Source organism: Glandiceps talaboti, chromosome 12 (assembly GCF_964340395.1).
Source record: "Glandiceps talaboti chromosome 12, keGlaTala1.1, whole genome shotgun sequence".
NCBI lineage: Eukaryota > Metazoa > Hemichordata > Enteropneusta > Spengelidae > Glandiceps > Glandiceps talaboti.
Window position 1 is genome coordinate 10903679 of NC_135560.1, and position 24731 is coordinate 10928409.

The window sequence follows — 24731 nt, forward strand, 5'->3', positions numbered from 1 at the left end:
ACATAGAACGCCATGTTGATGGATAGGGACGCGAACATTTAATTCGTGATTAAACTGTGTGGGTTCGACGTACGCGATGAGTTGTTTTACAACGTGCAACTATGCATGGTTTTGGTTTCATTTTACGTTCAGACCACTAAAAATCTGAGTTTTACTGCACTATCTACCTAGCATTCTTTACCGTGATGTGTGTTAACCCCTGCACTGTGTTTTGTCGAACAACCAGTCATACAGATAGTCACAATAATTTCGCATTTGCAATCTGATCTTAAAAAACCAAACAAACTTGGGGTCCGTATATACTGCGCATATAAGTGATGACGCACTCGAACAGAGCTCCGGTCTGTGAGGACTAACGAGCAAGCGATTTTGGCATACTAGATCCGCGGCGCGGCAGCATAATATTCTGCTTTTGTTTTTACGCTTCTACTCAATTTGTTCACTAAGGTCACCTGAAGGGGGCGCTAATTATCGTATAGGTTACTGTCAACAAGGAAGTCGGTGAACATTTTGGTCGGTGGGTCTTGGAAATGACAACTTAAGGTAGATGAGCAACCATTTATTATATTCATCAAACATAATGTACAGTAAATACAACAAGCCATCATTTTATATGTACCACATTCCTGGACAGTAAAAAATTAACGCAGTACTCTCATTTGTAATGTTCAAAGAATGGTAACGTTATCACAGGTATTGGTAACGTTACAGATTATTGAAACTTTAATTTGTACGATTCCACTTAACAGTGGAACCAATAAATCTAACATTATAGAAATGTCACAAGACACTTTAATATTTACTATGTATATATGCGTATAATAAAACGTTATTATTATGTTGTATTGTATGCATATGGGAAATTTAAAATTCTGGTAGTTCCAGTGTTCAAAACAATTCAACCATTTCTTCATGCCAATTCTCAATAATGCTAACACTGGCCTCTATGATCTGCTGCCTAACTATCTTAAAGCATCATCTAAATCATCTGAGGAATATCAGCTATTTATAGAATCTGCAAACTAACATATAACTCTGTAGTGCTGTGTAAAACTAGAAGGACAAACTGCTAAAGACTTTCAAAAATTATCAAAGGTTCAACATCTACTACATACAGAATATGAATATCTACCAAGCATTCGTTGCTTCAGTGTACCCGGGAGAATACCACATGCTTGTACAAATAAGTTTAAGTTTTAGTTTTGTTCCAAGATCAGTCCTTCAGTTTTGGCAATGTTAACCTAACCCCATAGTGCAGATACATGTGTATGCATGTTCTAAAGTTCAGAAGTAGCTAATTAGCAAGACTGATGGACCAGATTCCAAAGGTTTGGTAGGTTTTGTGTGTTTGATAAATTACTCAGTAAACATTAATGAACATGATGTAAACTGAATGCCTCCAGTAAAAGTGACAGAGCTAACATTTAACCAGATGTAAACTGAATGCCTATACTGTATGGATAAAACATGTTTGATTTAATATATGACACAACACACATTATCAGAATACAAAATTCTACTTTACATATAGTACACAATTCTTAATGTAAATCTTGTAAAATATGCAAATGACTCATTATAAAAATTTTGTTGTGCTAAAAAGTGACCCTCCCTTAATTTCCTTTCTCTAAAATATAATGTGTAGAATTCCAAAGTTTTAACTTTTTTATTTTGCTACTTAAAAGTACAACTTATTTTCCTTTCTATTTTTGCAGAAACATACCAACTGGCGATTTAACGGCAATCATGGATTTCAAATACAGGAAAATACTTAAAACTGTTGATGAGAATATGATGACACGAGATCTGAACTTGTTAAAGTTCTTGTGTCGAGACTTGATTCCTGTTGGCAAAATGGAAAAGGCGCAGAAACCTCGAGATGTCTTTCAAGAATTAGAGTACCGAGGATTTCTTGGTCCGGGAGACAAACTCCTCTTTCTAGCAGAATTATTGGACAGGATACAACGGATTGATCTGATTAAGAAACTTGGACTGGGTACATCTAAGGAAGTCCAGGCAAAACTACAATCTGGTGGCAGACCAGGACCTCAATTCTCTCCATACAGGTGAACGACTTGATTTATAGAATTTTGTATTTCATTTCAAGTGTCACACATTCAACAGGGAATTAGTTTTAATTATCAAATTTTGAAGGCTATCATTTAATACTTTCAACTCAGCTGATTAAACAGGGTCATGTGATATATGCTTTCAAATCAGATGATATGACATAGGCTTCAAACAGGGTCATGTGATATATGCTTTCAAATCAGCTGATGTGACACAGGCTTCAAGTCAAACAAGGTCATGTGATACCATTCAAAATTCTACACTGAGCTGTACTTTACAAAATTTCTTCTACTAACCCAGATTGTTGTTGATGGATATTTGTCAACATCTCACCACCGAGGATCTGGCTTCCATGAAGTTCGACTGTCACGGAATTATCAGTAAAAGCAGACTACAGCAGATCGAAGACCCTGCATCCTTACTAGCAACATTGGAACAAAATGATCAAATCAGTGCAGACGACATGAGTTTGATGGAAGAAATGATGGAATCACTTGGAAATGATGAAATCAAAAAGAAAATACAACATTACAACGGTAAATAAATGTGTCCTGTCTTTTATCATGGTGCTGTTGTAGTTTCTTGTCATGGACATGCATTGGCTCATGGGAGTAAGCAGATAAGCATATGCAAAAGCAGAACATGAATATTCATAAGTTGTAGGTGCTTTTTATTTTCAAATTAAAACAATCATGAATGTCAGCTATTAAATATGTATGCCTGCTGAATCCTACAGACAATGTGTCACTAGCAAGAACTGCCACTGAACAATGAATGAGGAACAAGTTTCAATTCACTGTTTCTTGGCCATCACAAATGATGTGTGATACAGAATCATTTTGTGTGACTCTTCAGAAAGCAAACTTTACAAAAATAGTTTTATTTTCTGGTTTGGCATTCTCCTTGGACACATTTACGTATAAGTCTCTACCAAACAGTCTACCATGTATGGTGTTTACTGATAATTATTAGGGTCAAAACAATCAGATTTTGAATACAAACTTGCCAAGAATTTAGGGCTTAAGTCATGCATAAGAAATAAGCACACACACACACACGCACACGTACACACGCACGCACGCACGCACGCACGCACGCACGCGCACGCACACACACACACACACACACACACACACACAAACACACACAACCACACACATGGGTAAATGGTTCCAGAAAATAGACAACCATTGTGAAAAAGTTATTAAAGTAAAAAATTTTGGTAAAAAAAAATGTCACAAATGTGGAAATTAAATGTCTCCTCCCCTTCCGAAAATTCACTGTTGATTTTTTTGATATGTTTAACATTTTAGTCTAAGATCTAATGATTTGATCAGAAGAAAGCCAAGTATACATATTATAATATTAACAATATGAATATTTGAATTTTCGATTTCAGCTAGGATAAGGTCTGCTTTGAATGCAGATGCCGCAGTTGCTTACCAACCTATGGAAACTGAAGAAATGGTGGGTGTAACAGCACCACATATGACAGCTATGCCATACCAGAATCCATCACAAGAACCCCCATATGCAGTGCCTCCATCACAGTCTAAGACAGCCTGGGCGCCAGTTTCATCACAGGAACACTATGGCAGTGCTACCCAGCAACCTCACCAATACCAACCACAGTTTACCAGTACTAGCCAGCAACCTAACCAATACCAACCACAGTTTACCGGTACTAGCCAGCAACCTAACCAATACCAACCACAGTTTACCGGTACTAGCCAGCAACCTCACCAATACCAGCCACAGTTTACCAGTACTACCCAGCAACCCAATCAGCCAGGTTAGGATATAGTAATCAAATTAATGTGCATTCTTGCACATATATTGCAACAGATAATATTTGATATTTGGTGATATTTTTTGGGCAGTTTTACAGATATGGCATGGCAATGTTTTACATTTATGTGAAATTTGATTTCTTATAATTATAACTTGAATCAAACTTGATAAGAGAAGCCCACCGAGGTACGAAAAACAAGTTGATTTAATGTTTAAGCCATTTTTGTACTCATATATTCATGTAGCATAAAGCTGAATGTTATAGTTACTATCACTCATGACAATAATTTTCAAACATCAAAGTATTACGTAATCCATATTTTGAGGTGGTCATATTGGTGAGGATTGGCTTTTTCATTTATAAAACAATTTTATCATGGCTTCCTACTTGAAAAATAAATCTGAAACAAGATATGCCAAGTCCTTGTTTGTAACTCAATAAATTGCAGAAGATTAATAAATATGTCAAATGTTTGTTATCGTACGTACAATAACAAACTTTTTACACATATGTTACCTTTTTGCACTGTATTGAGTTACAAACAAGGTCTTGGTCTATGCTGCTTCACATTGATTTCTTAAGTAGGAAGCCATGATAAAAATGTTTTATACAGTAAAAAATCCAAAATACCCCAATTCTCATCCATATGACAATTTCAATGTTGGTGAATTATAACAGGTTAAAAGATGTAAGAATGAATGTTCTCTGAGTTTATAGTTATGAAATAATTTTTTTTTTTGACTGTGAGTAGTTAGTTTCATTTGATAGTTTAAAAAATGTATTTTTGTCATCATTTTTAGGCTGCCACTTTATTCAGTATTGTTTCTCTCTTGATAACTTGCAGCAGCGGCGACACATAGACCTGCACAGGTCATGGCACCAGCAAGTGCTAGACAAGAACAGGTGATGATGACCTTTGATGACATGCCTCGCTATCCGATGAACACTCAACCGTTAGGAATATGTGTCATCTTTAACATAGAGAAATTTAACAAGGATACCAGTATCAAAGAAAGCAAAGAGCTTAAAGATAGACACGGCAGTACTGTTGATATGAGTAAGTACCGGTAGTCTTTACTCTAAGTTAGAAATAAGTGTAATGGGGACTGTAGTATGGCGGGACAGGGCGCCCTCACACATCGATCGACTCCTCTCACAGTGTAGGGATGCTACTGCAGGAAATAAGCATATTAAGTAACTAGTAAGTCATTTCATAATTTTTACATCGCATACATTATGTGTGATTACCAAGAAACACTTAGGGATGATCGCACAATGTCGCACAGGCTCAACAAACGAACATCGTTCATTTAGGTCAAAACCCCCTCCCCCTCTCCCTAAATGAACATTCACAAGTGTGACATCAATCATTTATATATGATGTAAACCACGATAAAAACAATAGCGGTTACACCACTATGATCAATTTAATGTACAAGCATGAGTGTAAACACATAAAAAGACTACCAGAAATCCAGCACCACATTTCACATTAGAAATATTTTTTTATCAAGTTATCAATATCTCAGTAGTAAATACTAGCTGTTATCATTGAAAGACTGAAAGTTTTCCATCGAAATTTGGTTAGAAGTGTGAAAATGAAGGTCAGCAATTGCATTAATGCCAGACCCCCTCCCCCACTAAACAACAAAAATTGCTTATTGAGCTTATGTGACATTTTGCCATCGTCCCTTAGTTGAAACTTGTTCCTCATTTTGTCTTGTTGGAGTCAGCAGATATTCATATGAACATGAATATTCATGACTCCTAAGTGTTTATTACCTTCAAACATAGACCCTACACGTGTAAGGTCAATGCTTCATATAACACAACATGTATGTTTCTTAGCATGTATAAATTCATAAATTTATGAAAATGCCTTGATTTCCTGGAGTGGCATACTCCAGTAAGACCATCATATATGGAGCCTACCCCTATAAGATGTTAATACCCAATATTCGTCTTTGTTTGGGCAAGGAATAATGTACGACAGAAGGGACCTCGTTTCTCCTCATCTTCGACTGAAGAGAGAAAACGGTTATCTCATTCTGGTGAATGCAGAAAAGTGTTGAAGAATGATCTAATTATACCCATGCAAGCTTAAGAAAATATGTTGGAAATGGTTGCAATTTGTAATATTTTGATGTAATGTGAAGCTCCATAGAATTGATGATGTAAATGCACATTGTTGTGATGTAGTACAAGTGGAAATTCACCCAGGATTCTGTTTCTGTTATGAGAATGCATACAAGATACTGTGAACCTAGATATTTTTGCCACTAGGAAATTTTGCGATTTTGTAGTCTTCAGCTAGTTCTCAAAAACTAAATTTTACTAAGTACCAGAATGGTACATTATTGTGTTCATGTACAAGAAGGTCTTTTAGTTACTACTTACTTTACATGTTTGTTTTCCTGTGAATAAGCGAAAATAAGTCTTTAACAAAATATTCCAGGTTTATGATAGCTTGCGTATACTTTCTCTTTCTATTTGTTAAAAGTTTTTACTAAATTACCTGAAGGTTAGCCTAGCCAGATGATATTGTCTGCTGTAATTTGAATGAAATACTTTATTTTTCCATTTACAGACAAATTGTACAAGCTTTTTGTGAAACTGGGCTTCAAGGTGAAAGTAAAGATGAATTTGACTTCTACTGCAATGTTACGTCTTATGGAAGATGAAGGAAGAGCAGACCATTCAATGTATAGTTGTTTTGTATGCTGTATATTGAGTCATGGAGCCAAAGACAAAGTGTATGGAAGTGATGGCGTAGCGTTAGATATTAGTGACCTAACAAGTTGCGTCAAAGGAACCCGATGTCGATCTCTGAATGGTAAACCCAAACTCTTCTTTATGCAAGCGTGCCAGGGTATAGTACATCAGGATGGTGTCTGGGCAACAGATGGTCCCGAGCCTAGAGCGGCGTACTCTGTACCTAATGAAGCTGACTTCCTTCTTGGTTATGCCACTGCACCAGGTTTTGTGTCGTACAGAAGCAAGACACAAGGATCGTGGTTTATTTCAATGTTAACTCACTGTATTGAACGGTACCATGACAAGTATGATCTAATGAGTATTATGGTTAAAGTGAATGAAGAAGTGTCTGGTGGTGTTGCTGAGATGGGCGACGATAAATTTAAACAGGTACCGGCTCCGTTGGTTACACTACGCAAGAAAGTCTACTTATAGTACTATCAGTGTTAGACCGTGCTTAGCAACACGCTCCTATGCAGCATTATTAGAAACCAATCAGAAAACAAATATGGCTGCCGCTGATGACAGCAATAATATGGATATTGATGCATAGGGGCTTGACTTAGCAACTCTGGAGATGACTCCAGTATTGGTGTTACCTGTACAGAGAGAAGAGAAACAGCATCTTCATACTTGGAAGGTTGAACACTTGATGTTGATTGTTAAATACAAAAATTATTCTGTAATAAATAAAAGTATTCACTAAAAAGTACAAATGAACAAATACCATCAATGATAAACCTATGACGTTGTAAAGATGGTTTATTAACTCTCTATCCAAAGGATAACGTTTATACTTATCTGTATGAATCTGCAATAAATGAGTACAAAATGGCGGTAAAGAGACACCAGATGTTTTTGTTCTCATGTATTGCATGTATAATTTTTTTAAGCACTCATACATCATGAAGCGCACGATTGTGTTTTTTGCACTGCAGTGTCGATACCAATAGTATGAGTGTGCACTGATATAAGTAATTATTCTTATGACGTACATTATGTAACAATGCCTTTATATGTAGGTGAAAAACTTACAACAAGAGTCATTGCAGTGCCAATGCTAATACCAGTGGTATGAGTGTACACAAACAAGCACTCTGTTAATACATTTATGTAACAATACTTAATGTTTGGGAAAAACTTTCTTTAAGATTGGGTGGATTTGTTGTAAAAACAGAAATATCATGTTACTATACTTTTTAATGTCTTATAAATGTTGCTGATAGATTAGTCTTCACAGAAAACAGTCATTATCAGAGAACTGCTGAAAATAATTATTAGAAGCAAACAATTTAAAGGGGAACACCACTCCAGGAAATAAATTTGGTATTTTCACTAACTTTGGGCTCAAGAGTCTACAGAGTCATTTCATGACCTCACATCGCAAAAATTTTGTGCGATTACCAAAAAACGCCAAATTGAAACTCGCTTTCACTTTTATTGTTTTCGCAGTGGTCCTGTGTTGTTGCCTTATGGAACTTGGCAGATATGAATATGCATTAGATGAACAATACATATCCATGACTCCTAAGTGCTTATTACCTTTAGATAAATATTCATGCATGTATTTGTCATCTAATACATATTCATGTCTGCTAAGTCCCATGATGCAACAGTGAAACAGTGTTAGAACAATAGAGTGTCAATTTGGTGTTTTTTGTCACATGTGCAAAATTTACGTGATGTGAAATCATGAAATGACTCTCCAGAACCAAAAGTTTATCAAAATACCTTTATTCCCCAGGGTAGTGTTACCCTTTAATGAATTTTAAGTTTTGCAGATTCAATCTGCTATGATGTAAACTTTTGATGTTCAGTACTCTTCAACTTTTCAATTTTTGTTGCAAGAGGATTTTGTTGACTAACAGAGGTAGATACCTTGCAAGACTATATTCAAGACCTTTTTTGAGTTAAAATTATTACATTTACAGTTCTCAATTCCTTTCAATATAACCTTATCAACCACTATTGGTTTATCGGTGGTAAGTTACCAACATGTCATTTTTGAAAAAAGATAGGGATCTTAGAACCACTCTTTTATGACATGGGTACAACACATCTTCGTTAATATAATCATATACCTTCTACATTTTCCATTCTGATTTCTTACATCATGATATTGAGATAGGTTGAGATAGTACTCTTTGGATTAATTTAGTGTACATCTCAGAAACAAACATATTTTGCTGTTACTTTATTCGAGAAAGCTCCAACCGTTCTCAGTTACAATAAACTAAATTTAGACAACTCATGTATAGGTTTACCACTGCGTTGCTCCCTCCAAGATATTTTTTTTTAGTCTGACCATGACTTGATATTTTGTGATTGTAATTAGTGTATTGTTTACAGAAGTATGACCAGCCTGTATAAGTGGAGTCATGATGGGTGAATGGTTAGTGTGGCCGGCTTGGAATCTCTGCAGGTTGCAGGTTTGAGCCCCATCGCAGCCGTTTTTTTTCTGAGTGGCTAAAGTCCTTGGACTAGATTTGAACCATGTCTGTGCATCATTAGTCAACCCAGCTATATAATTGGGGACCTGGTAGGATAGAGGTTGCAATGTGAATGCTTTAATCATGTGCACTTATATAGGCTGCAATGGATTGAATGCTCCCCAGAGAGTTGAGGAAGTATAAAGGGCTGTTGTGCCACTATAGATCTGTGCCAGGAGTAATAATTGTAAAGTGCTTTGAGCACAAAATGGGAAAGTATGTATATAGACAGTTTTCCATGAGTTTAAAATGATACTCCATTTACTCATGCACAGTTGTTTGGTTTATTTGTTTGTTTGTTTGTGTGTTTGTTTGTTTGTAACATGGTTCCTGGGCTCCCTGTGCTAGGATTACATTATTTGGATTGTAATCAACGTAGTGTGCCCTTCATTTAATGGTGTACATGTATACATGTATTTATTAAATGGGTTGATAACAACGTACTGGTTCCATTGTTGAGGCATGTCACAGAAACAACTTCTTTTAATTACCATGATTCAAAATCATTGAAGAGAGGATTGCTTCACGTATGATAGAATACCATTCATCAATTTACTCTTCATTTAGGATTTATTTTTGTTTGTTGTGCTAAATGTCTTGAATACATTGTTATCCAATGTACATTTTATATCAGTTTGCAATTATTTAAGGAGTGGAAATAAACTACAAGCAAATCGGGCAATAATGGGCATACTTTGTAATTTTTTAAGATTGTTTACTTTGAAAGTTCGACAATTGACAACTCGACAATACTTCACATGGTTAATACACTTGAAGGTTACAAGTTATTCGTCGTGTTGGGGCTCCCTCATCGGTCAAAAAAGAGAAGGCCGAATAACGCAGAAGAACGGTGGTGTGACGTATCTTACAGTCTGCATCATAGGATGGGGAATTACTTACTATGCAATGTCTATATCGAATTGTGTATTGAAAGAATAGGCAAGTAGTTTGTGTAGTTGATAATATCAATGAATACAACTATAGACCATTTATCACGCACATCATATGTCGACTATAGTTTCATCAGTTTTTCACTATAAACTCACCTTATTAGCTTGTATATATCTTTTGCTCATTTGAACGTTAGCGTATACGGTATGCTATCATTTCTGTGACTGTCTGACCATCCGAAAAAGCCTAGTTGATACTCTTCATATGTAACTTAGACCATAGGGGCGTGTAGTATTTCTTAGATTGTTGTTTTCCTTGTCTAGAGTCTAAATATGACAACGTTTTGACTTGAATACATTTCCCCTACCTCTAAGGAAAGAACACGTATATAGAGCATAAATTGATACATTTGTAGTAGCATGATTCGTGATGTTTTCTTAGGAAAGCAGCAATCTAAGCAATATTACGTGTCCCTTTGACTTAGGTCTACATATCCGGTTACACAAAATTTGTTCAAAATGTTCTTTTGCCTCAGTCAAGAAGATTATCAAGAAAGCAAAATACTACATTGACTAGTGGACTGACTGTTTAAAAAAGTGTGTCCTTTACTAAAAAGTAGAAATTTGGCAAGGTTCAATCGACTCACCTTTTCATTGCCACTTCACTTTTCCCGCCAAAAATACCTGCACGAAATTGCAGTTTTCCAGTGAACTATTTATTCAATTGCACTGTATACTGTATTCATAACATAAAACAAATTTTGTAAATTAGTGTCAACATTTTTTTAAAAGTGGAGACATTTTTGAAAGTTTATTGTACGCATACGGGACGTACTTTTTCAACATGTCTTCGATACCAACGTACTTTACTAACGCACTTTATCTAGGACCACCAAACTTATTCCAGCAAAATCGTCATTTTTCATAGCACTTTTGTTACATTCCAAATCTGGTACCAAACAATCGAAATTTACATAGGGTCAACCGATCATTACATGTAAAATGAAACGTGAAATTAATTTACAAAGGTAATACAAGCAGTGCGGTGAAATGTGAAATATCAAGGCTTGTATTTTGCAATGTAGGCTACTTAATGAACTGGCATTTCCCTTATTCGGAGGGGAAAAACAATATTTTCATTTCTGTTTGTAAAAGCACGGATGTATCATAAGTTGTCACGGCCCGGCGTCACGGGTACAATGATGTTTTGATGAAACTCTAAGCTGACTCATTCTCGTCGCAACATTCATTCTCCTTTTGCTCAATTTTGATATAATGTTTACCATAATATCGTTGGCTAGTTGTTCAACTAATATTCTCTCTTATTAAATTTATTACATTTTAATAGTTGTTTGTATCTTCCTTCGTATTACATGTTTACGTATTCGTCTAGAGCATAGACCCTCCACCCAGTGGAGGGTGGAGGGTCTATGTCTAGAGCGATATATAGTCAAACCGTTAGTAGGTGCAAGAAATAGCGCCATCATGCGTCAATTTTATGAAACAAAAATATTTTTTTTACTAATCTTCCGGGTTTTCCCATTACGTACCAAACAAATCACGTGTGGGTGGGGGTGTCCCAAGCAATTTTGGCTATATTACCTTTGAATATATAGTCACGAGTGTGTGTGACATTTATAGAAAAGCGTGAACACAGAAACTTTGAAGTAACTTCGCACTTGCTGTCCAAATCGAACGTTATCGTCGCAAACTTTGCTGTGTCTAAAGGTATGTGAGTTACAGTTTACAATACAAGCACCGTTAAACTAGTAGGTACCGAGTTAGCAGTGTCTGTACATGTCCTTATCATCTAGAACTCATTGAATTGATTCGTTCAGTTGAACTTTGGACAGTTTGTTCACCTTATAAAACACTGACCATGATTGTTTTTCTTTTTTTTAATTAATCTAAATAACTCTGATGTCAAGTCTTCGGAGAACTTTTTAATTTCAGAGAGTTAATATTTTTGCCCTATGCCCGTACTTCCGTATTGTTAAAAATGACGTTCACGCTTTCAGTATCACATCGCAGTGAAAATAAAATCCTACACAAAATAACCAACTACAGAATTCAGTGGAAACCTGGTTTCAGCTCTTCAGAATTCATTATACCACATCCGTATCGAGAAAGAAATCTATTCGGACTATTTTTTATCGTTCTCCCGAGGCAGTATATATGTTCAGCAGAATTAGAAAATGTATTTCCAATCCAGACTTAGACAACCAAGTCAGATATGTCTTAATAAATTATAACAATTTATCATTGCACGTAGTTAACACTAATGAAGCTATCTCTGTGTCATTTTTGAGTTTTGGTTTTTATGAACTAAGATTTCTGACATATATATTATGGATCTTAGTTTATATTCATGGAAGTAGCGCATGGTTTATCACAGTTATGTCATTGGAAAGTACGGTGGTGCACGTGTCATTTTTATTATTTCCTTTACTTTCAAATGAAAATGGGTTAGACTATTTTTGTAGATAATACCCACGAATAGAATGGATGTTTGCCCTTCAGTGCCCCCCCCCCCTCCCCTCATTATCCAAGGTCAACTGTCATTTCAACCACCTGGTATGTAGAGATTGAACAAACATATATACATGTATTATATGAGAATAAGTACACCACTCCTATATGTAAAGTGTATAATTTTTGTTGTTGTAGTAAGGGACTGGTCTTTTTTTGGCTTTCATTGGTGCAATGAATAGTCTCTGATGCCCTCTCTATCACACTAGCAAATTCACTCTGACTTCAACTTTGAAATGTTATAAAGAAGCCCCACTGCACTTACAAATTATGTCTTGCTATTTTTTTTTATTTCCTGCAAGAGATTAATGTGAAAACGTCTGGTGGTGACATCATGAATACCCTAATCTTTGGTCTTGGCACTGTTTTCCGTTGTCAAGACAACGAGATTATATTAAACAGAGGTTTTCCAATAGACTCATGCAGGAAATTCCCGAAATGGCCAAAACACATGTCAAGTGCAGTAGAGCTTCTTTATAACTTCCAAGATTTCAAAGTTAAGCATTACCAATGGCTTCTCCACTGTCTATGAGTTAAGTAAGTTACCGAGGTGATATTTTATCACCTCATATCATACGTAAATTGACAGCAGTAACCAATTCAAGGCATAAGTAATTATTAGCCAAGTTCATTTCCCATCTCAACAAACTCAAAATCCTTGTTTGCATGGATTCTAGGCTAAAATAATTATATGCCTGACTAGACAGTTCCTTTAATCATAGCAGCCCTTTGCTAAGGTTGAGGCCCAGAAACCTGGTAATAGAAAGGGTAAAGTGATAAAAGTGGCACAGTTTCCTGTAATATTATACTTCTGTTTGGGAACTCGAGTAAAATGACTATGGGGGAACCCCAATGGATTATACCTCAGACCACTATCTTTAGTGGTCTGAGATTATCCCAAGGTTACTGACACCACCATGAGCTAAAATAATGTCATAAATCAGAGTATATGCTAATGTTGGGAGCCATGATAACAAATTGGGGAAATGACATGACGTAACTGCCAACTACTGATGTTTTTTTAAAAAAAAAAAAATGAAGCTTATCTACTTTGTTTTGATAAAATTTCAGATAAGAAAGATATGCCTTCTCAATTTACTTCTTGTTTTATAAGACTTTCTTTTCAAATACACATTTCAGGTGAATGATGGCTTCCAGTGAGATGAGAACTAGTATACCAGCTTTTTTGATCTGTCCGGTCTGTTCTCAGATGTTCTCTGATCCAAAACGGTTGCCATGTTCCCACTCCTACTGTCAACATTGCATATCCCAACTGCTGACACCAGAGGGCAGTACAATCAAATGCCGTCAGTGCCGGAGTCAGCATCACCTGTCCAGTCAGAGTCTACAAGATCTACCTGATAACAACCTCTTAAAAGATCTACTGGAATTTTCCGACATTATGGCTAAAAGTTGTCTGCGTCTGACTTCAGATGGCCTACTAGCATGTTATCAATGTCCAGATACAACGGAACCCAATGTCGCCGAACGATTCTGTAGAAACTGCAAAAATATGATGTGTAACGTGTGCAACAAAAAACATAAAAAGGGGGACAAAACTAAGTATCATAAAGTGGAAGTTTTGGATGATATTGCCAAGCTTTTCATGTGTCACTCCTCAAAGGAGCAGTTGATGACTGAATACTGCAAGGTACATTCAAGGAAAAAGTTGAAGTACTTCTGTAGCACCTGTAAAATGACTATTTGTAGAGTTTGTAAAGAGAAAGACCACCTCACCAACAAACAGGAAACGACACACAAAATCTTCGAGATTAAAGAAGCTAACGAGAAAGAAAGAGAAAAACTACGCAAAGGAATAAAAAAGATGAAGAAAAGGAAACCGGCCATAGAAAAGTTTCGTCACACTTTAAGTACTCTCAATGAGCAGTTGGATCAAGACAGAGAAAGAGCTGCTGAAGAGTTGAAAGGTCAAGTCAAGAAGATTATTGACTTAATCCATGAAAAAGAAACTGCATTACTGGAGGAACTAAACAGCAAGCACCGAGCAGACAAAGAATTAATCAAGTCACACATGAATCATTCCGAGAACGTCTTGTCAGATTTGTCACGATGTATCGATTTCACTTCACGGGTTTTGAAAGAAGAAAATGAAGTGGATTTCCTAGCAGTATCAGGACCTGCAACAGATACGATTAGAGAGATGCTTGATGAAAAGTTTGCAAAATCTACTTCGAGCTCTGGTGTCTGCCTTGAATTTGCAAGAAACAGTCAATTGGAGACACTACTTCACTGTGAACCAATAGGAGCACTGCATAAAACCATGATGTTATCGTTTCTGACACCAAGAACCGCAAAGCAACAATCACCATCGTCAAGTAGTGATACTGTAAGCTTCTCATTGGTGGAAACAATCGGACGCAGTGGCAAAGGTAATGGTGAAATGGCAAGTCCACATGGATTGACGGTAACTCCAGAGGGTGCTGTTGTGGTTGCAGACCGATTTAACAACCGGGTTCAGATTCTGGAAGGGAATGGCGACTATAAGAACCACTTTGAACTGGAGAACCTATCACGTCGTTTTGACCCAGTAGATGTTGCAGCCTTAGATAGCAAGAGAGTTGCAATAACTGATGCTAACAACAAGAATATCCATATCATTGATATTGTAGATTCTGTTGCTACAGAGACGACTGCTGCTACAGAGACGACTGCTGCTACAGTGTCTACAACCTCGTCTTGCGACCAACCATACAAACATATCGCTTCATTTGGTAATAGTCAGATTTTGAATCCAAAGGGTATATGTGTTGATGAAAGCGGTAAGGTCTTTGTTGCAGATTGTAATACGATAAAGGTGATCTCGTCTAATGGCAGTGTCGAGAAGATAATAGGAAGCCATCAACGAAGTAAAGAACCTGGTCAGTTCGACGACATATGGTGTATAACAACTAATAACAAAGGCCAACTACTTGTATGCGATACAGGAAACCAACGTGTACAGCTCCTGGATTCCGATGGAAATTTCTTGATGCAGTTTGGTGAGAAGGATGATCCGTTCAACACTCCAAGAGGTGTCGCCGTTGACAAGTCCGATAATATCTTCATCACCAGTAATCACTGTGTACAGATGTTCTCAAGTGATGGGAAACTGATCTGTCGTGTTGATGATGAGAGTGATAAGCTACAGTGGCCGTGTGGTATTGTCGTCGTTGAGAATGAGATGCTGACGAAGGTGTTTGTAGCTGATGCTGGAAATCACTGCATTCGTGTTTATCAAGGATCCAAATGTTAGACTGAAGTGTGTCTTGATGTACAGTGACTTGAATTATAGACATCAGCAAGATGTACAGAACCATTTATTTAACTGAGAGACCATACTGCTTCAAGTCAAACAGTAACAAGGAGAAACTTCAGAGGTAGCCAGAATCCAAGTCCTCACACTATATTGTCATACAAGCAATGACAGAAGTAGACATATCAGTAGTGCTTGCACAGCACAAAGACTGCAACAACCTGAGAAACCAACTAGTATTACATATGTACAAGAGATAACTTGCACTGGTACTAGTGGTATTTTCACTGCAGTGCAATACTGAAAACATTATTGCATACCTGCATGCTAATGATATGCAAATGAGGACGCAATCATTTGCTACACACAAAATCATGTGACCGTATAATTTTTATGGAAATTTGCCATTTTAGAAATACATGTACATGTACATATGTACATAATAATAACAGAACCCCATGCCACACGAGTTCCAGTGTGGGTATTCAGGGGTATTTGCAATCATGCTTGTAGTGTTTTCGGCTGCACTTTCACTCGCTACATGTATGCTCATGAAAGTACAGGTGCAGAGAACACTGCAAGCACTCGTGCAAATACACTGAGTATGCCACACCTGCACTCGTGTGTCATGGGGTTCTGTCACAGTAGTGACTTATAGCTGATTATACAAATAATAGTTCATCTCTCAAGTACAGGAGAAAGAGAAGATAGTAATTGATTTATACCACCGATTACTGACATCAGTGCCCATACATATTTACACTGCGATGCCATATTGAAAACATTAATGAATGCCTGTATGCAAATTATTAGTCCATGTAATGTTCAGTGCCTATGAACTTTTATAGGATATATAGCACAGTATTACAAATGCTATTATTATTACACAAAATCGTGTAAACATGTTACATTTCTTTCTCGAAATTTGCAGTTTTGGATAAACATAAAAACAGAAAGCCACGATGCACAAGTACCAGTATAAGTACTCTGAATATTTGCACTCAAGTGTGCGGTGTTTTCTGCTGCACTTTCACTTGCTTTGCTCATGAAAATATGACAGCAGAGACAAATATTCTCGCACTAACCCAGGGCGCTGCGCAGCGCTGGCACTCACTTGTCATGGCGTTCTGTTATTTTACCTCAGAATCACACAAAATGATAGAAAGTTACTATACAACAAGAAATTGGAAAACATAGTATATTGAGTCTGTAAATAAACAAAGCAATATTTGTTTACAATTTGTTGGCATTATACAAGAAAAGATTTTTAATAAACATAGCATAAGCGTGACCCTTAAAAAATGTTTCTCATTACTTTTTAATGCCAACTATGGGTTGGTCGGTCAATTTAAAATTAAAAAAAAAATCCCCTTCTTCATGTTTCTCTGCCTCTCCTTTTCATTCTATCTATCTTCTTTTTATTCGATGCCATGGTAACAAGCCCTTTTCCAGCTTCACTACACAATTGCCATGTTCTCAGCCCCCTTCATGATTTTATACTGTCAGTCTCTCACAGACGTAGAAATTTAGTCTTTTCACTGAAATTTTTGTGCACTATAATAAATGTGTTCACAGTATTTATTAGCCAATTTTCCCAGTCTTTGCAAGTGATAGTCTGTAGAACACTACATACCATGTCATGCCTATAAGCTAGCACTGAAAGGGGTTGGTCGATGCATGAGGGCGCCCTGTCACGGCATACCGGACAGACTACGCAGATCATTGATATATGGGACCTTAGTACAACGAATCAAATAACACTGACCAGAACTTTGTACACTTTGGCAGATAACAGTTTTTGACAACATTGTGCATGCATGCAGTAATGTGTTGATTCACATCTTATAACCATCTTGTAGTTCCTGAGAATTTACTAGCGAAGGTTACTTAATTTTTCATGCTGATTTTAATATTCAGGTGCAAAAACTGTCAGTTAAATAAACAGACATAAGTTCAGAGCTAAAGTTTAAATTCACATTACCCGAAATACAACCTACAGAATGTGAACATGAACAGTCTAATCACAATTGATACAAATTTTGTATTAAACCCGAGGGCTGACACTGGGGCTAGGTTTTAATGTGGACATGAATACGGTTGGCTCCCTAACATAAACCGGCATTGTAATATCTGAACAACACATTGTGTTCTCATCTTGTCGTCATCATTTTGACAATGTTGATTCTGTAGCCTCTTCTCCAGCCACATTTTACAATTGTTGACGCTCCAATAATAACCCACTTTATAGCATATTGAGTACAAGTGGTCTTTTGCCACACATGTCGATTTTCTCATCAGCTATACTATGCTGGATTCTGTAGTTTCTTCTTCAGCCACAGTATGCAATCTTCTTTGTTCTGTTTCTGAGCCTCAAACCATTCAAAGTGAGTGATCTGAAATAAATTAAATTTAAAAAAAAATTTATACTGGATAGTTCTTTAAGTATATAAACATTTGTCTCCCAAGTAGTCATTCAGTGCCATCCCTCATGGGTTCAGTGTTAATACAGGAGGAAACTGGAGTATCTGGGAAAACCTGCGTTGTTCGGTATAGTCAAACTGAACGACACTCTTCTAACTTATAGTGTGGTAAATTTAATCAAACCCTTAATGGGTTTGAACCCCAACTGCAGTGGTAAGAGGCAAGTGGTTTAACCATCATGTGATGATTGAAAGGATGTAAGCTTTACTGATACAGAAAGTATTTCAATAAAGCACATTCCAACAGAGTAACTCTGATTTCATTTCAGGAATATAAGACTATTGGTCACTATCCTTGGGCTACCATTTTCTGAAATTGGTAGCCCACTAGGACTACCAAAGAAAAAAGTTAATTTCAAGCCCTGCTAAGGATGTCTCTTTGTTGAAAAATCTTGAACCTGTGACTTGGGTTCAAATCCATCACTCAGGTTGTTTTAGCTGTTGAGGTGCTATACATGTCATTATGTGACCACCAATCTTTACAAGTGCTATCTTTGATGCTTGGCAGACACTGCTCCCATGCTTGATAAGCAATTTTGAAGGCAATTTAACCATTTACTCCAGAATTTGAAGCCACCCCAAGTTAATATCACCAATATCGTGAATTTTCTGATGGAAACATGTACATGACCCAGTAATGGTGAAATTAATTTTTTCATCGCTCGGATGTTCTCTTACATTTTGGGACAAGAATTAGACAAGCTGAATGTCAGCATGGTCTGAAAGTCTTGAAAATTGGACGATAACAACTCTATGGTTGTATTCAACAATGGGTTACCATATTTCAGAGATTTAGTCATCGGTTTTAATAATTTGTTGCCATAGTTACTAAAAAGTTAGGGACTCTTGATGTTATGTATCAACATTTTTGACATGTTAAGGCAGTCTTTAATTTTGCAGACTGATGGACTGACTGAAATGTAGTGACTGAAATGTAAATTCTTACCTCCACTAATTTGTAACCTTGACGACGTAACTGTCTTTTTTTCATGACCTGGAGTCCAAGGAGCTCTTCACTTTCATATCTATGATGGTTTCTACTAGTGATAACGATGATTATCCTATAGTATGATAAAATAATTTTATATCAATTTTTTGTTCCAGATGACAAAAAAAAATTTGTATCTCTGATGACAGTGACAGTTCTATCATAAGCTCATTTCATGCCCATCAAGATTACTATGATGATGATGGAAAGTACGGTAAAATTACATCACAAATTTGATTATACAAAAAAATATTTTCTTTGACTTCCGTGACCTTTAACCTCAGTGACTTTACATTGACATGAAAGTGTTGAGGTTATATTCACTGGATGTTTATTTTTTGTTAGAGAACACAAAGTCAGGTATTTATCATGCTATGAGTACTCCTGCCTTGTTTTCATGTAATTTCTTACACTTACTAATGTGTTGAATGCATTTGCAAAAAATGTGAGCTACATGCATCTTTGAGTTAACATATTAAATTGACAGATAAGTCTGTTACATCTTGCTTTCACAAAGATATACTTCGCCTAAACACAATATAAATCATGTATTTGGCTTTTTACGAGTTCATTTTATTTTATCTGGTAAGGAGACATGTATGTACATATACTCACTTCTGATAGTGTTTATCCTTCTCTACCTGGGTAGTACCAGTCTCTGTATATTTATTACCAGTAAGTTTATTCAGCAAGTCTGTGTCTAGCTGTAGAGCAACTCCCGGCATTGGATATAAAGATTTCTTCTTGGTTTGTACATCAGCTGTTACAATAGTCCTTTTAATAGGCAGCCACATCCCATTATTATCCAGATGCATTTCAATATCTGTAATAAGAATATCAACAACAATAACTCGTACACTATATGGCAATACATGGTAAGAGTCAGAGTCTCAATATGGCTGCCTTTACATACCACTGTGGCTACTTTTAGAATTCCTGTGTGGTGGCCTTGACGACGACAATGGCAGCATCAGAGTCTCAATATGGCTGCCTTTACATACCACTGTGGCTAGTTTAAGGATTCCTGTGTCATGGCCTTTGGCTCACGACAATGGCAAGCACCAGAATCTCAATATGGTTGCCTTTACACACCACTGTGGCTAGTTTTAGAATTCCTGTGTGGCCTTTGACTTACCACAATGGCAAGTGTCAGAATTTCAACATGGCTGTACAAGTACACCATTATAAATACAAAAAATGTAGTTTCAAAGTCCCTACAAGGATAACATTTACTGCACATTAACACTTCTGAAATGATGTCCCATTGATGTGTTGGTAGATTTATACATAAAATTGAATTGAATTTTGACACTTTTTGTATAAAATAAACTTCAACTGTCAATACATTTTCTGATAACTGTAGATTGTTCTAAATACATCTTGTTTTCATCTGATTTCAACAAAATTATGGAAGGTTGTATGACACGACTAGTGATTGGTTGTCACGTTGTACATCAATTCTTCACTTTAGGAACAAAATTATAGAACAGTACAATATAGTTACTTTGGAACAGTAATTGGAATGCTATACATGTATTGCACTGTCTGAATGATTCCTGGAACCATGAATAGAGAGATTAAGTAGAGCTTATTAGAACGAGACGACAAATGATTTTTCATCTGTATCTCATTCTCATTATGGCAAAAATAATTAAAGCAACACTTTCAAAACGCTACCTGAAATTGAATGTTGACAGTGGAGACGGCGACAATCACAGGATGGTATTTTGTACTATAGGTATTTAAAGTGTACATTTTTAGCAGATCACGGTGTAATTCCACTTAGATCTTTACAAATTAGCTAAAGTATATCTTGAATCAATGCTTGGTGAAATTTGATGGTAAACAGGAGGGTAATTACACCAAAATGTGCTCTCGCATTGACTTACGAGAAACTTGCTGGATTCTCATCAAAAAAGGTTTGCTGATGAGAATCGAACGTCTTATGTCTGCACATTTTGATGACGCATGGCACAAAACGATGACATTGTCATTCTCATCTTGTTCTTGTAAGCTCTGCTTAATCTCTCTAATAATATATTCTCCAAAATTATAGGAAAATACAGAATATTTTGTAAAGTATGTAAAATTTTGACTTTACTTACCTAGTGTAGTAATGTGTGGTAGGATAAAGTTACATCTAAAAAACTGAGTACCGCCACACATTTCCTGTACCAATGCTGTCAACTCTGCCATTTCTTGTCGAAATTTCAGCTCATGGTTAACATTTCCAAAAACTCTGGGGGGTAGATTATTAATGAACCCCTAGATGATGATAAAGATGTCAAAAATTATTATTACTCCTAAAAAGAAGAAGCTGGTATTAATCAGAATCAATTTCCCCGAGAATCAAACTTCTTAAAATATATCCAAAATTTGCCATATAAAAGCCAGTTCCTGGTCCTTTATGCTTTTGAAATTTCTTAGCCTGCCCTGAAACAACCACATTTTATCAAAATTTGGTGACGTCCTTGCAGGGTGCCTCTGACTCAGACATCATCAACATTTGAAAAACACAATACAGATAGCAGAGAGATTGACCCCTCACTATGAATGTGATTGTCTGGTCTGTGTGGTCACTGTAGATCACTACCTGTGTCTAGGATGTACCATTCTCGCCTGTTTTAAAATGTTTTAGCTTTACATTTTCACAGTTATAACTTGGTTGATAAGTCAGTATATGTTTCAATGAATTGGTAGTAGCTCCATACAGTTCATAGACAGGGTGTATATATAAATGTATATAGAGAGAGATAAAGAGACTAGGGCAGACTGTCCTCAACATGAACAATGAACAATTCTACCAAGTCTACCAAGTGTCTACTGTAATGTTAACAGGAGTAGTACATTAGTATGCATGCTGCTACTGTTTACATCATTATAATAAGGAGCAGACACTGTGTAAGACAATGGCTGTGTATCATCTTTATTGTGTCCATCTCAACATAAAAGCTTGTGATCAGTCTCACTGATCTTGACACATAGCTTTTTGCATGCTGTGTGGAAATGGACTACATAAAATTAATCAATGACCAAAATTTGCCAATGGACCTCCATCTCTACCTTTAAATGTTTAATGTATGTCTGTATGTACAACACAAAGTATGAAAAGAGTACTAAAAAGAACTTGGCTGCTCTCTCACTGCCAGAAATAGGAAGCATTTCTTAAAAGCGCTTACCTGAGGTAGTCTGTTACCAGTATAGTCAGGACACTCTATCCCAACACTTGAATCCAATACAAACAAATTACGACTCAATTCAAAACTAGACTGCTCTGTAATATGAAATGAAATTCCATTTAGACAATGAAATGCCCCCTCATTTTCCATGGAAGGGCCCCCAAGTGACCCCTAATCATGACATCCTAGAATGAACATTGTACAAATTGTGTGCATCAGTTGCACATATCAAACTGGCTTAGAAGGCACACTGACCCCCCACCATCCCCCACCCCCTCCCTTACACCTCCATTTTAATAATAATGTGATATTGGCTTTTGACTACCTGTGAAGGATAAAATATCTCCTGCAATGAAACGCAGAGGATTCTGACTACATGTAAGTCACTTGGTTGTCATGTCCTACCAGGTACCCATTTTGACAGTTGAACCATAGACAATAGAAGTTTCCTAATATTGGGAGGCTCTGGCATAATGGAGTTTAATCAATCAATCAATCAATCATTCAATCAATCAGTTAATCAATCAATCAATCAATCAATCAATCAATCAATCAATCAATCAGAAATAATCAGATACCATTGTAGACTGTCAGATATGTCGTGCCGTTCTGCTCTCACCGGCACCCTCTCACCTGGAGGGGTTGACTGATGTGTGAGGGCGCCCCGTCAAGGTGTACCTTACAGACTAATATCATGGAGACTTAATAATTTAAACGCTGATTATGAGCAATCTTCCTCTAACCATAGACCTCCACTTTTACTCAAATTGTAGACAATACCTTCTATCATCAAATGAGTAACAGAAATTAATTTGTTATTTACCTGCTATGCTTTGTCTGAATGTAGGACCAAGCGCAAAATTGATCAAATCATACTGGTATCTATTGATGTAAGCCAGTGAGACAAGACAAGATAAAAAATGTTCGGGGTGACTCATGAATTCTCTCCTCTTCAGGAAGATTTGATCAATCATCACGCTGAAGAAGTCATCTGCATTGCAAGGTTGATAGTTAAGAGAACAGAACGTCCATAGATACTTAGCAATGTCTTTGCTTCGGCACTGATCAACTTTGTCTACAGCATTCACAGCTATGGCATCTAGCAAAGGTTGGTTGAATAAATGCAAGGATGCATAGGTTAAACCTACATGCATTGCAGCAATGGATGACATCGTACTGATTTTTGGAGTCACAGCGTGTGCTACACCATCAAACAATGCCCTGTGTCTAAAATGACAGTATCTGAATGCCTTTAGTATGCTGACTAGACTAAAAGAGTCTATGTGGTGAATGTTTTTACTGACATGGTCACCGAAGCTTTGCAGTACAGTACTGCTTCTTATTGCAAATTTAGACTTGTAAAATCCCAAACATACAATAGCAATTTCTTTGACTGTAAACTCATATACATATTTCATGAGTAATGTTTCTAGCTTACTCATCAAGCTGGGGTTAGAAGAACGATGTTCACCAATGATATACAGTAATTGTACAAGTTCATGTTTATTCAAAGCAGTCCAGTTCTTTTCAATGTATTGGAGGACCAGGTTGTTATACATTGATACACTTCGACCTATGACACGCCATGCATCTGACACTTGAAGCTGAGTCCTGGTATCCCAGTGATGTGCTATCTTTATGCACTCTTGTTCAAGGGCTGCTAACATTGGATGATTTGGAGAAATCCTAACACCAGTCAAAGCAACTATCACATCCACGAGTTGTTCATTTGTAAACTGTGTACAAAATTCCATGGCATACTCACAAAGCATGTGGAATCCTTTGTCCCATGCAAGTTGTGCACAGTAGACTTTTCCCAGTTGACTTATGAGACGAAATGCTTCAACAATTTCATCAACCATCACATTATCTTTTATAATGCTTAGTTTATTCAAACATTGCTGAACTTGAAGAGAGGCTTCGTTATCCATGCTATTCCACTGTTTGGTAGTGATATGAGCAGTCCTGTTGGGTGCATCTGCATAGAAGCCCCTAGGGGCCATTTTGGGGTCAAATCCATCGCCTTCATTGTCAGCTCCTACCAAATAGTCCACCAATATCCTGGAGTTGGGTTTTTCAGACTCGCTTCTACTATGCACATTTACTGTTTTTGATTTATTTGTCTCCTGCTTGTTGTAATTACTTGGTTGTTTTCCAAGGTTTGATTTCTCCAAAGATGAGGAGTCTTTCACAGAACTAGTGTCTCGGACTAATATCTGAGATTGGCAAGTGAATCTTGATAGGAACCTCCCTGAAAGTCTTCTAACAGCTATCATGTTGAAATCTTTGTTTTCTGGTCTTGAGCTT

At 36.7% G+C, this 24731-nt stretch overlaps 3 protein-coding genes across 3 annotated transcripts; 2 read left to right on the forward strand and 1 right to left on the reverse strand.

Moving 5' to 3' along the window:
• Positions 1 to 442: 442 nt before the first annotated feature.
• LOC144443504 (caspase-8-like) lies at positions 443 to 9553 on the forward strand. Its single transcript, XM_078133000.1, has 6 exons — positions 443 to 543; positions 1716 to 2066; positions 2371 to 2606; positions 3470 to 3862; positions 4707 to 4919; positions 6450 to 9553. The coding sequence occupies exons 2-6, from the start codon at positions 1747 to 1749 to the stop codon at positions 7049 to 7051; spliced, it is 1764 nt and encodes a 587-aa protein (XP_077989126.1). The 5' UTR covers positions 443 to 543; positions 1716 to 1746; the 3' UTR covers positions 7052 to 9553.
• Positions 9554 to 11547: 1994 nt separating this feature from the next.
• On the forward strand, positions 11548 to 18224 carry LOC144443262 (tripartite motif-containing protein 2-like). The gene is made up of 2 exons (XM_078132692.1): positions 11548 to 11723; positions 13665 to 18224. Exon 2 carries the CDS (start codon positions 13669 to 13671, stop codon positions 15775 to 15777), a length of 2109 nt encoding a protein of 702 aa, XP_077988818.1. The 5' UTR covers positions 11548 to 11723; positions 13665 to 13668; the 3' UTR covers positions 15778 to 18224.
• LOC144442909 (FAST kinase domain-containing protein 5, mitochondrial-like) lies at positions 17025 to 24700 on the reverse strand. The gene is made up of 6 exons (XM_078132284.1): positions 23248 to 24700; positions 22425 to 22519; positions 21351 to 21510; positions 19861 to 20068; positions 19204 to 19318; positions 17025 to 18170 (listed from the first exon to the last, which is right to left on the reverse strand). Exons 1-6 carry the CDS (start codon positions 24698 to 24700, stop codon positions 18081 to 18083), a joined length of 2121 nt encoding a protein of 706 aa, XP_077988410.1. The 3' UTR covers positions 17025 to 18080.
• Between the last annotated feature and the right edge of the window lie 31 nt (positions 24701 to 24731).